Here is a 13307-nt window from a genome sequence, read left to right on the forward strand (position 1 = left end):
TATGTTCCCTCAGAGTAAAGGTCGCGGTTAAGCACTGCACAGAAGGAGCAACATACATTACTGGACTTTATACCAACATACTGCTGCTGTTTTACAATGCATGCACATAATGCCAGCTTTACATTTCACCTCCACCCCCTTCACCCATTTAGGTGCATATAAAAAGAAAAATGTCTAATGCTATGGCTATAACAACAATGAAAGACAAACACAAAAGCATTTTAAATACTCAGTGCACCAGAGTCCCATACTCACCCCACTGCAGAGGAGCCAGCTGTAAGTGTTCGAGGACCAGCTGATTGAGGACTCCCTCTACGCTTGCTTCTCCTTGTCGTTTCAATGATGGGTAACCAGATGTTAAGGTCAACATTACTATGACTATCAAAAAACAGTCTGATTAAATAAGTATTGTAAGGTAGCCTTTACTTACAGTTGGAAGTTAACAATGAAGGAACTGACAGGCTCTTCTGCCAAAATGTCAAACAAACCTCATACATTAGCAGAAGACACATAGCTACAAGGGGAAGGGCAGATCATTACAAAACAACAAAAAAGTGCAGTGTTTCAGAGTCCAGTATAAGAAACATACATGCATATATTAAAATACAGCTGAGAAGTCATCAACTGTTCTTTTGTTTTGCAATGTCTCCTACAACACTGTCTCAGATTTCTGATAGCCTCAAACACATAGCAGGATGTCATCAGCTACTCAACATCACCAACTCTCATCATCCAGATGTGATGTACGTGACATACATGACAGTTCCCACTTGTGATCTGTGGCTGAGAAAGGGACTTTGTGCATAAAACCATCTTTCCATAATGCAAGGCCTATGGGACAAGAAGGAAGACAAATACAAAGATCACAAACCTGGATGATCATTTTTTTCTGATGTCTAGGGTGGCTGCCCAAGTCACTGCTACAGGAGCACAACCACAGCTTGGTGTTAAGATTCTAGGGCATGTGGTCCCAAATGAGATGAAAACATACAAGGGAAATTAAAAGAAATTAACACTACTGCAGCAACCCAGCCAATCTACGAAGGGATTACTTAACATGCTAATCACAAAGCATTCACTCCAGTCATATGTATAATTGCCTGGTCAAACAAACAGGTCTGTAGAACCATTTCTAAGCTTTCAGTGAAGTAGTTTACAGTGAGCCCTGTACACTAGAAGTGTTAAAATGTATGGCATCTATGTCTGAGTTATCACAGCTAACAGAAATCTGGATTTGCATGCAGAACATTAACCGTATTGCAAGCATAATATTTTACTTCAATGGACAGCACAGTGGTGCAGCAGTTGCATTTTCACCTCACAGCAAGAGGTTCTCCAGTTCGATTCTCGTCTGGGGTTCTTTCTGTGCGAAGTCTGCATGTCCTCAATGCATTTGTGTGGGTTTCCTCCGGTTTCTTCCCACATCGTAAAGACATGCGTCTGGAGTGTTTCTCCCTGGGGCTCCACTGAAAATTGGATTCATTCCAAGTCGGACTTTCCCGGTAAACAAATAAATAAATCCACATGCCTTAAGATTTGTTTGCTGCCTGATGTTTAATTAGTCTTTTGTTGGAAGATGGTATACCATGAGTTACATCTGTATGGCAGAATTGTTAAGATTCCAAGTATCTGCTTTTATGCTTGTGACAAAGGGAAATACTGCAGCCCAGCTATCTGGAATTTTATAAATAATTCTGTGTCACTTGTGAATATTCATATGATTTATATAGAAGTGTGTGCAAAGTACTGAGCTAAAATGTAACCACAGCATGCCCTACTGGAATAGAACAGAACTGTACCTGCACTACTGTGACTGTTTAGATGTATATGTTTAATAGAAACTGGAACCCAGGAGGTTAACTTGAAAAGAATTAAGAGAAAATAGTTGAAATTAAATTGTTTCATAACCACGTAATAAAATAGATGCTATCTCTCAGTTTCAGTGCAGTAGCAGACACAATGTCTAGACCTAAAAGTGAAGTGTTTGTATTTTCTTGAAAGAGAAGCAATTACTAGGCTTAAGACGTAGAAGTGTTTTACTAATTTATGACTTCCAGGATCTGCAAGGATCTGAGAGAGATGTACTTTGCACAAGGAGATGTCAAGTGCTACAATGGGGGTGTAGCCTGGGAAATGAAGTCAGGTGACAAAGTGATGTCATGCTGCAAGTATCCCAGCAGCAATATTTGAGATATTAATTTAAGAACTCTCTCAGAGAGAGAGAGAGAGAGAGAGAGAGAGTGCATTTTGTATTTTGCCTTTGGCCTAACAAGAACATCCACTCATAGCCACCTTCTGCACTTGCCTTGCTGTAAGTAGGTTTTTAGGGAACAGTAACTATTTTAAATTCAGATAGGAATATAGTAAAGTGTAGCTTAGATGTTTTCTTTATTTATTTGGGACTGTCCTGCAGTAGTGTTTTAAATATTTCCTGTGATTTTGAACTCTGATGTAACAGACTACTTACTGAGTATTGTCGTGTTCTTTTATTGTTTATTATTACATATATTTAAACCTTTTAATTGTGTCTGGTCTGTTTAGAGAAATGTAAGCTCTTATAGAGTACTTGCATATCTATTTGGTGACACTGTACAGGCCACTCCTAAACAGCCTTGCTTTTGGTCAGACTACCATCTGGATTAATAGTAACATTACACAGTAGGATTGGACACCCTTTTTTAAGGGCCTTAAAGAAGGTGATAAATAGTGGCTGATGGGAGTTGGAACTGTCTTATAGTCTGGGCAGAAAGGGGCATAGCTAGTTAACCTGTGCAAGCCTTTCCCAGGGGTGTGTGTGTGTATAAATCAAATCTCAAAGTGTGTGTGTATCAGCTACCTGGGCAGGGACATGAAGCACTGGTTGTACAGAATGGGTGCTGGAAATCTTGGTTTGGGCACTCAGCTGAGATCTCAACCCTATAGCTGTGCTAGTGGGGATGTGGAGAAAGAGAGAGAAACCAGCCCCAGACTGACTGTGATCTCTGCATGCTCTTAAGGGAAATTGCACTTTACTGTTTGTGTATTTGTCATCCTCCCAGTGTGCATGTTCCCCACTGTTACCAGTGGAGAGGATTGAGGCTCCTTGATTACTTGGCCAGTGTTGGGGTGTCACAATGCTCATGTTTTTTATCTTCCTAGTTGTTACCAGAAATGTATTTGTTATAATTACATAGTTTCTGTCTGTGTGATTAAAATAACTTATTGCTAGTGTCTTGGATATTTTGATTAATGACACAAGGGTTGAACAGATGACACTAGACTGCTGCATTTTTGTGCTACCCGGTTTGTTATAACTCACGTGAACCAGGATGAGTTTATTGCTTTCAGTTGTTGCAGAGAAAACTATATGAGAACAATGGTGTTCATTTTGCTGCTAAGCAGAATGGGCATCTTTAATGCTGGAAAATGTCTCTGCAGCACATACTATTCTGTTTCAGCTGTATCAAACTTCTGGTGCTATTTGAACTAAGAATTTCTGGGACAATTTGCAGTTTGCATTCAAAGCTTAAATCATTGTAACATTTCATTTCTTCAAGTAGCTTGTTGTAATAAAAAAAATTCTGCAATGTATTACTAATTTGTCACTTACATTATAATAATATGCTTGAGTTTTGCTTCAAAGGCTCTAATGAGCATAATCACTTAAATAAAATTAAGAGTGCTCCAAACCACCATTCCACACCAGCTTCTGTTCTCAATATTCATAATCATAGAAACATTTGCCTTATTAACAAATCTGACCAAGTCATTGCTGTCTGTTCAAACAGCTAATATCTTTATCCTCTCTTGCTTTACCCCAAGTTGTTATGGACATGAATTTCAGAGGCACTAACAATGTATGCCTAAAATGAAGTGACACAGTGATCTCACTGCTTCTTACTTTGCTGCGTTTTTACCAGTATGCTCTTTAGAGAGTCATGTTTAAACCCAGCTGCTCCAAGTATGACTAGTGGTCAAGCTCTGGAGGAGCTTGGCAGGATTATTTAAAAGGAGTAGCCTAGATGGCAAGCTCATTCTCTGAGGAAGGATATTCTGCCTGCTATACAACACATCCCTAGTGATCGGGATGGTGCTGTGTCATTCAGCAGACTACTGTCAGCATTTCAGCACTGAAAGGGGACTATTGCTAACTTAAGTTTACATGTGGTAATGCAAGTGATGTTAGTAGCTTTATACCATTAGGGGACACAAAAAATATTCTGGTGTACAGGAAGAGTAAGAGATACAGCCAGCTGCTCCACTCCTCCTCCCCTTTCCAGCCCATCATTAGTGCAGTCCTATGGCTGAAGGATAGCAGTGAAGACACAAAGGAAAGAATACTGGAGCTAATGGTCAGCTGGAGGGTACATGCATACACACACACAAACACACAAAAGAATTACTTGACAGATGGCACTACCTGCCACCCACATGTAAAGAACAGGTTAAAACTAGTAGGGGTCCAAACGCCACCACCACTCATAATGAGGGTACCCCCTTGCTATGTGAAGTACAGGGGTTATCATCCTTGGATCCGCTCCACTGGCCCAAATAGGTCTGCTGGCCACCAGATGGATGGTCTCTTCAGTCACACCACTAGCACCCAACAGATTAAAGCATTAAAAAAAGAAAAATTGCACACTAGTCTGATTCAATAGCCAGTTCATCAAATGATACACATTAAATAAGCAAAGGTCAAGGTAATGCAGACAGAATATAAACTAAAAGGTGTAAAGGCAGAACATTCAAAGAAGAATATGATGCACAACTAAATAAATATGCCTATCATTTACTGAAGAAGTATGTCAGCAAAATTATACAAGGAAGAATTCAAACAGCAAGGCTTAATTAGGAATGAATTGATTGATTAATTAATTAGGTGTTGGGTCTATTTAAAGTAAGGGCGGGAACTTTGAAAATGACTCTGATGATGTTTCCATGGTAGGAAATGAAAGCTCTAAGTCCGTTTTTATATTATGTGAAGTCAGTTTATTTTTTATGTTGATAAAATAAACTACTGATATTTTACTGAGCTTTGTTTATTGAGGAGACCTCTTTTGCGCTTGGAATTCAACTGGAGTGTTTGGTGTGAGTTATTTTAAATTTTGGGTTATTGAACAGGTTTTAAGAAGTGAAAGAGGTGGAGATTGGGAAGCGCAACTGGAGTTAAAGGAACTTATTTGGCAATTACAGTTAGATGCTTGCAACCCACCGGGTTTAAATGACCACATTTCACTTATGCCAGTACTTAAAATTAGAGCTAATAAATATTAAATATTAAATATATGTAATAATGGTTAAAGCATGTAATGAATTTTAGTATGAATTTTAGTACAGCTTGAAAATTATTGAATTAATTTATTTATGTATTTATATATTAACTACTGCTTACAAGAGTAATAGGTGTTTAATTATATATATGTTTTTAAAAAAATATGTGAAAGTATGATTTTTGTGATTACATATTTATGTTTATAATGTACAAAAAGTGGTAAGATAGTTTATTTACCTATAGACAATAAGAGCTATAGGTTGAGGTAGTTGTATTTCTTTAATTAGGAATGAATTGACCGATTAATTAATTAGGTGTTGGGTCTACTTAAAGTAAGGGCGGGAACTTTGAAAATTACTCTGATGATGTTTCCGTGGTAGGAAATGAAAGCGCTAAGTCCGTTTTTATATTATGTGAAGTCAGTTTGTTTTTTATGTTGTTAAAATAAACTACTGATATTTTACTGAGCTTCGTTTCTTGAGGAGACCTCTTTTGGGCTTGGAATTCAACTGGAGTGTTTGGTGTGAGTTATTGGTTTTGAGCTACTTCAGTCATTCCACTGGATTATCCTGCAATGTTGTTTTAAGTATTTTCTTGTTCTTTTATTCTTTATCATTAAATATATTTAAACCTTTCATTGTGGTCGATCTGTCTAGAGATATTTAAGTTTTGAGAGAACTTGCATATTTATTTGGTGACACTGCGTGAGCCACTCCTAATACCCTTGCTCTTGGTCAAACTCCCATTTGTATTAATATTAATATTACACAGTAAGACTGGACAGCCTTTGTTAAGGACCTTAAAGTAGCTGATAAGGAGTTGGCTGGTGGCACTAATAACTACCTTATTGTCTGGGTCAAAGGGGGCATAGCTAGTAAACCTGTGGCAGCCTTTCCCAGGTGTGTGTGTGTGTGTGTGTGTGTGTGTGTGTGTGTGTGTGTAAATCAAACCTTAAAGAGTCTGTGTGTCAGCTACTTGGGCAGGGGACACAAAGCACTGGTTGGACAGAGAAGGTGGTGGAGGTCTTGGCTTGGCCACTCAGCTGAGATCTCAAATCTATAGCTGTGTCAGTGGGGAGTCATACTGAGGATCTGGAGAAAGAGGGAGAAACCAGCCCCAGACTGATTGTGGTCTCTGTGTGTTCTTAAGGGAAACTGCACCTAATGCAGACAGCTGCAAATGGAAATACTATATGTGTACCTGTTATCCTCCCAGTGTACATCCTCCACTGGTGCCAGTGGTGAGTATTCTGGCTCCTTAATTACTGGTCTACTGGTGGGTCGTCACAAAAATCTCACATGCAAAACCAATAGACATTACACTGGCTTCAGTTCCAAATATATACACTGCACTTCATTTGCACAAAGAGTTACATCAAATTACATCACTTCCTTATACTGTACAGAGAAGAAAGAAGGCTAACTAAACATGATTTTCCACATTCAGACTTCCACATACAGTAGGACAGTTTGTCATTTGCAAACTAACAGGAGTTAGGTTATAACTTTGTTTTATATATATCTCCCTAATGCTGTACCACATGGGCCTGGTAGCTTACAAACATAATGCCCAGTACAATAGATTTATAAAGCCTTTTACCAAATCTGGCAAAGATTTTTTCACCTCTTTCATTTGTTAATGTACTAAGAACCTGCTGTCTTGACACTCCAGGAATACCGGTCAATAACAGAAGAGTCAGAGTTAAGTTTTTTATATATGTATTTATACTGCTACAAAACCCATTTGTTTAGCTTATTTTTGCTAGTAGCTGTAAATCTTGCCCTCTGAACAGATGACATATTAAACCCTCAAAAGAAGGCATGGTATAAAGAACTGCAAAATCATTAGGCATTTTAAGTTTCAAGGGGCCAGGATCTCTCTCTTTTTTTCAGGAAGGATACTTCTTGGAAAGCCATTTAAAATGCTATTTTTCTAAATTTAAATTTTCACCAAATACATCTGCTGGAGGAGAAACCGATAACAGAGATTCGTCTCTAGAATCAATATCTAATGTAAAGTGTGATGCAAGCCAAGAATTATTTATCTTCCACTGAGATCATAAATGATAGATGATGTACTTTCTTCCTCTTTTTAGTAACATAAGTCCTTGACATGATGGTTGCAAATGGGTTGCTGAAACATGGGGAGCCCTTTGCAATAAAAAGTACTCCCTTTCAAATTCAGAATAATCAATACTAAGACTAGAAGCAACACTTAGCATTCACAAGTCCAACATTCCATATCAGGAAACCTGGGTTGGGTGTCCAGGTGCTGAACACTTGCTATCTATAACTGATGCAGAAAGGTGTATTCCAGTGATGTTCAATTCCTAGATGCCTTATTAAAAATTAGGAAGCAATTCAGAGAAGGACTGGCAGACACTGGAGATAATTTGGAGCTGCAGATAATTTACCAGCAATTTAAACCCTGTGCTGAAATGACATTAATGGTAGGACATGTTTTCTTAATATAAAAGGATCCAGAATTAAGCAGCACTGCCTCCTCTTTAGTGAACCTCTTTTGAGGTAATGACATGATGGATAAAAGAACTAAACTGGACCCAAGACTGCTTAAGTGGGGGGGAACTAGTTAAAGGAGGGAAGCTATTGTCCAGTATAACAGGAATGGACAACTTATCTAATATCTTATCTAATCACATAACAAAGCAGAACATAATGATTTAACATAAATATAACTCACTAATACCCAAAAGCTTGTTCAAATTTATGAGCTGCAAATTCAACTCTGCTGTGAACTGGCAAGTTTTTAAACAAAATAATATTCAAAGACAACATTCTAAAAGGCCTATTACCAACATATTTATAGTATCTTGTTTTTAAGGCTACATCTCACTATAGTCCATAATGGTTGATCCTCCCCTTGCTTTCAAACCACAGCAATGCAGTGCAGAAAAATCCAAGTGTTTCTTCTTGTGCAGGACAGCATACTTACTCAACATCCTAATAAGTTTTCAAGCTGATTACTAAGCTGTCCGTTTCAAACAGGAGCAAAAATCTCTTCGATAATGTCAAAATTCATCCATAGCTCATAATGCGGATTTCACCAGATGCCTGTTGCTTCTAAAATTACTTTATTGTTAATAATTTTAATTTGATACTGCAATATCAAAAAGCCTGAAGCACAGTTCACATAACTTGTACATGGATTTTGGAGTGCGAGTGAACAGGACCAGTCCAATTTCAGGAAATGAGTGTATGAAAAACCAGTATTATGTAGAAGGAATTAAATAAACTGAATCAATGTAACTTTGACAGTTGCCTTGTCTTTCTTGCAACAGTGAAAAAAAAATTGAAGAGAATGTCACTGTCTTAACTTCTACAGAAGACAACTGCAGCTGACTGGACCAAAGTTAGAGAAAGCCTCTTCCTCAACAGCTGTACTGGGGATATTTCATGTTAACACTGTATTATTGTTAGGCCCAACACAATATCCGGTGGTTCTTGTGGGAAGATTTGAAGATAATGTGGAACAGATATCTAGATGAGATATTTTGAACAGAAAATTATAAAGAAATAGTGTTAAGCTATCTGTAATGGGTAAACACTTTATATTCTGAAAGAGCAGGAGGTGATAGGTCCTGCACTCATTCAAAAAAAAGACAACAGATTTGTTTTATAGGGGTTTAGAATACTCTTGACGTTTATAGAGGAATTTAAGAGACAATAGGCAAGGAATATTGAAATTATTGAACTAACATTTTCTTATTGTCATTACTGCTTCATGAGAGAGAGCAAACTGGACATTTTTTTGGCAGAGTTTTCTCTCTTGAAACATCTTATCTACAAATCTGATGCTGTCCTTTTCATTCTTCTCAACGTATGGGTTGTGGATCTGACTCAGCCACATTCTACAGACTTCAGATCCATCTTTGAGCGCCTCCCTCTACCCATAATCTAGTCCATCCCCAATACCGATCTTCTTTGCCGCCATCTCACACAGATGTGGTTCCTCTCTCTGATTGTTTTGTCATGTGTTTAGGTAGCCGTAAGTGCATTTTCTTTTTAAATATATTTCTGTCTTACATTTAAAATTTTCTCCTCCCTCTAAATTTTTTTTTTTTGTCAGCTTAATCGCTTGGGAAAGTAATTTTCTTAAGCATCATTGTTGTTCTTTCCTGTTTCTTATCTCTTTCTCTTACCCTTTTAAAACAGGGTATTCTTTAAATATCAGTGTTGTTAGTTTTTCCTTACCTTTACTTACTTAAAAAAAAAATATATATATATATATATATATATATATATATATATATATATATATATATATTTAATTTGCTCCTTTTCCTGCAGCTTACAGGGGAGCTGTGATTTTATTTACATCACATATTCAGACATATAATCTTAAGAATTTCTTGGCAGCAAGAGACTATTATTGTTCATAATCTTTGATCATGCCACCATAATTCAAGCTGTATTGAAAAAAGTGATCTAAATAAATTGCACTTTTTATGTCCTGTGTGACTCAGGCTGTTCTATAAACTTTAAACCTGTTCCTTGAGCTGGGATGTAGTTATTTGTTCAACACTATTTCCGTAATGGTACAGAATCAGATTTTCTTTACACTTCTAACAGCAATATTTATAAACAAGGCATTCTCTGTAACAACCTATAGTGAGGTTCTTATACATGAACCTCATTATGGCTAGGTTATTTTCCCTTTTTGGAGTGCAATCACAGCATTCCTTGTATGGGAAAAAGTGCAAAGGCAATGCTAATGTGCATAACTGTACAGGACAACATACACATATAAACCTGTAACAAAAAACTTCAGAGATAGCAGCAGGGTAAATACTCCCATGGCACCTTTAATTTGAAATCAATCTACAAGTTTGAGCTAGTCACCTGAATTAATCTCCTCCCAGCAAATAAGCCCCTTCAAAACAGTAACTAGACGCCAGCCTTAATAGCTTAGCAAAAAACAATTTGAGAGCCAACCAATAATAGCACTATACGTCTTAACAGGATGTGTAAAAAAAACAGTTGTAGTCGCACAACTGTCTGAAATATAAAACAAAAAAATCATCTAAATAAATATCATTAGAGTTGTAGAAGTAAAACTTTCAGTACAATCCGTCTGCATATTACCAAAGTCCTTAGGTTTTTAATGTGCCATTATACAACAGAACTGCATTCAGATGTATACCTTTCTATGGTACACAAGGCAACTAAAAGGTTTTAAAAAATTACAAAACAGGTCTGCTTTTTCATACACTGAAAAAAGACACAAGAAGCATTCAGCTGCATATAACAGTCAATGCTATGATTCACAGATCTAAGAAGTGATAAGAGCCAACATAGACAAACTGGCAATGTACAAGAGAGCAGACTGAATATGATTTAGATACAAACAGCAGACCTTGCTACTTTTGTTATTTGGTACGTTTTCCTCTGTCTAAATTTCTCATATTTCTCCTAATTTTTTAATATACTTTGTAACTGTCCTTAAAAGCATTATAATAGAATGGGTAGCTGCCTTCTATCCTGGTGTCTGGGTAGAGCACAAAACATTATCCAGTACCTGTTTGAGCACAAACACAATTACGTTTTTCATCCATTTATGTTAAATTATGTTTGAATGCAGAAGAAATAGACTAAACACAGATAATAGCCTATAAAACTTGCTCAAACATGTATGGTCTCTAAAGATAACAAAAGCATTGGCTTTTAAAGACTGACAAGAACAAAACCATGCAGGCTTTTAAAAAAGGGTCAGTTGAGGCAATGCAAAGGAAAACAAAAGTGAGAAACTGATGTGACTGCTGCATCAAATTTTGTCCAAGATCAAACTGGCTATCTTTTTTTAAAGTCCACAAAGAAAAGAAACATTTTCACTCAATGTCAATGAAATGCATCCTGGAACTATGCACATACGTCATGAAAATTGAAGCTAAGGTAACATGTAGACTCAAAACACTTTCCAATATTACAAAACTATGCAATAAAGGCTCATTCCTATTCATAAACAAGCATGCTGACTGAACAGCCCAACCAGTACGCCTGTTGTAAATTGAGCATATACCAATATAAAAGACCAGCTGCTGAAGTATCTTATGTGGTTGGATGTTTTACTCGCATATACTGAATAACAGCACTGTAAACCTCTTTTACAGGGGATGGAGCAAAATACAAAAAAAATCAGGTACTTTCTGAAAAATTAACAGAAACACACCTAAGTTTGTTCATATTTTTGCTCTGTGCCACATAAAATTTCTGATTTTTTAAACAGTTAAAAAAAGCTAAGGAAATTCTCTTTCCTCTGTCGCTTCTCTTTCACTGCACTGATGTACATTACAAGAGTGGGAACAAAAGTCCCATACACATGTGCAGTAAGTACATTAGCATATACATGACCATGCAGAAGACACTGCAGTGCTTTTATACAAACACTTTTAAGAAAGGCCAGCAATCTTTTATCTTAAATAATGTCATTTTTTTTCCTTTTTTTAAATAATGTCATTGTTTAAAAGGAATAATCCACTCGTGTGTGGGTATATCAGGATTTACCCATTGTTGCCTTTGTTTAGTCATGAGAGCTAACAACCACACCAGCTGTGGGTTAATCCTGATAAATATATATATATATATATATATATATATATATATATATATATATATTATACACACACACACACGAACCCAGGTCCCTGTCAACTACAGCATAGTGCATTAGCCCACTAGGCCACTCAGCTCTATGCATAACGTTGTTTTGCATCTTTCTAAGTTTATAAGGCTAATCCATTAAAGTTGGATCAGAATCAAACTCTGTACCTTGTGCCTATGATGTGAATACCATAACCATTATGCCAAACTAATCTGTCCCCTAACGGAATATATATTCATAGGCTCATAAGTACATACTAGACTAGATGCACTTGCAGGCCATTTTAAGTCTAGCCAATTTCTCTCAAAGGTGAGAGTCAAACCCGGTACCTTGTATCTTTGAGGTAAGCACCTTAACCACTGTGTCAACCTCCCACAAAATCTATTTGAGACAGAGCATTTAACAAATTGAGCTACTGAGCCACTGCTAAACCAATCGTGGATTACTGCTACAGAATATTACATACGTGTTTTGCTGAATTCTTCCTTATTCATGCCTAGAATGTTGCTTCTGACTCAAATTTAGAAACAAGATTAGTTAAATAATTTCCATTCATAAGCATTAATTAATTTTATTTTTAATTTAACTGGGAACATGATATAGTAATCATGGGCCCTTTTCAGCCATAACCTGAGCCATAAGGGCAAGGGCAAATACAATATATATGGACACTTTACAGTAGCCAATCAACCAGCATGCTTTTCAGAGGTGGGAATAAACTAGCCTCTGTTGAGAAAAACCCAAGCAGAGATGTGGAGAATATGTACATTCCACATAGACAATGAATGGAGGTCAGGATTGAACACTGGATCATGGAGCTGTGAGACAGAGGTTTTAACTGCTGAGCCACAAAGCTACTGCAACTAAGCATTAACACCCAGCAGTGACAGCATTCAAGAGTGCAGGCAGGCAAATTCTTTGTACTCCTGACTTCATTTTTTCTGAAAATCCCATGAATTGAACGTGCATATACTTTAACTGTGAAAGGGATATCATATGGAGAGAGGTGTGTATTCTTTTTAATTATGAAGTAGGCCCAGGGACATTCATATTAGTTTGTAACTGCAGAAGAGAAAAGACAACACTTCAGGACTACCCTTCTGAATGGTTTGTTTCAAATTAAACTAAAACACTGTATTGTCATGTTTGTGACACTGATTTTCTTTAAGAAATGGGGGATTTACAGCTACAACAATCCAGCAAATCTGGCAATGTTAGTTAAGTCTCTGTAGTAAATGCATTTTATCAAAATTAGAAACCAACACTCACTAGAGATCACTTGCCCTCTGCATCTTCCTGTCATGCAGAAAAGGCATCTGTCTGAAGCATTGGTACCTACTGCTTGGTAATGGGCCTATCTAGGCATGTATATAAAGACTTACCAGAAGATGAAGTGAAGTTGTTATACAGACAAAGGGTGAATGTTAAAACTCGTTAT

The 13307-nt window shown here is 37.0% G+C and overlaps 1 protein-coding gene across 1 annotated transcript in view; it reads right to left on the minus strand.

Moving 5' to 3' along the window:
• Positions 1-229: 229 nt before the first annotated feature.
• The window catches only part of LOC122797753 (trafficking protein particle complex subunit 9-like), a 3992710-nt gene continuing 3979632 nt past the window's right edge, over positions 230-13307 (minus strand). The window contains exon 21 of the mRNA XM_044066278.1: positions 230-346. Coding sequence (XP_043922213.1) covers positions 230-346 — 117 coding nt within the window. The remainder of the gene's footprint in view (positions 347-13307) is intronic.

This window comes from Protopterus annectens, chromosome 3.part1 (genome assembly GCF_019279795.1).
Source record: "Protopterus annectens isolate FY-2018-M chromosome 3.part1, PAN1.0, whole genome shotgun sequence".
Taxonomy (NCBI): Eukaryota; Metazoa; Chordata; order Ceratodontiformes; family Protopteridae; genus Protopterus; species Protopterus annectens.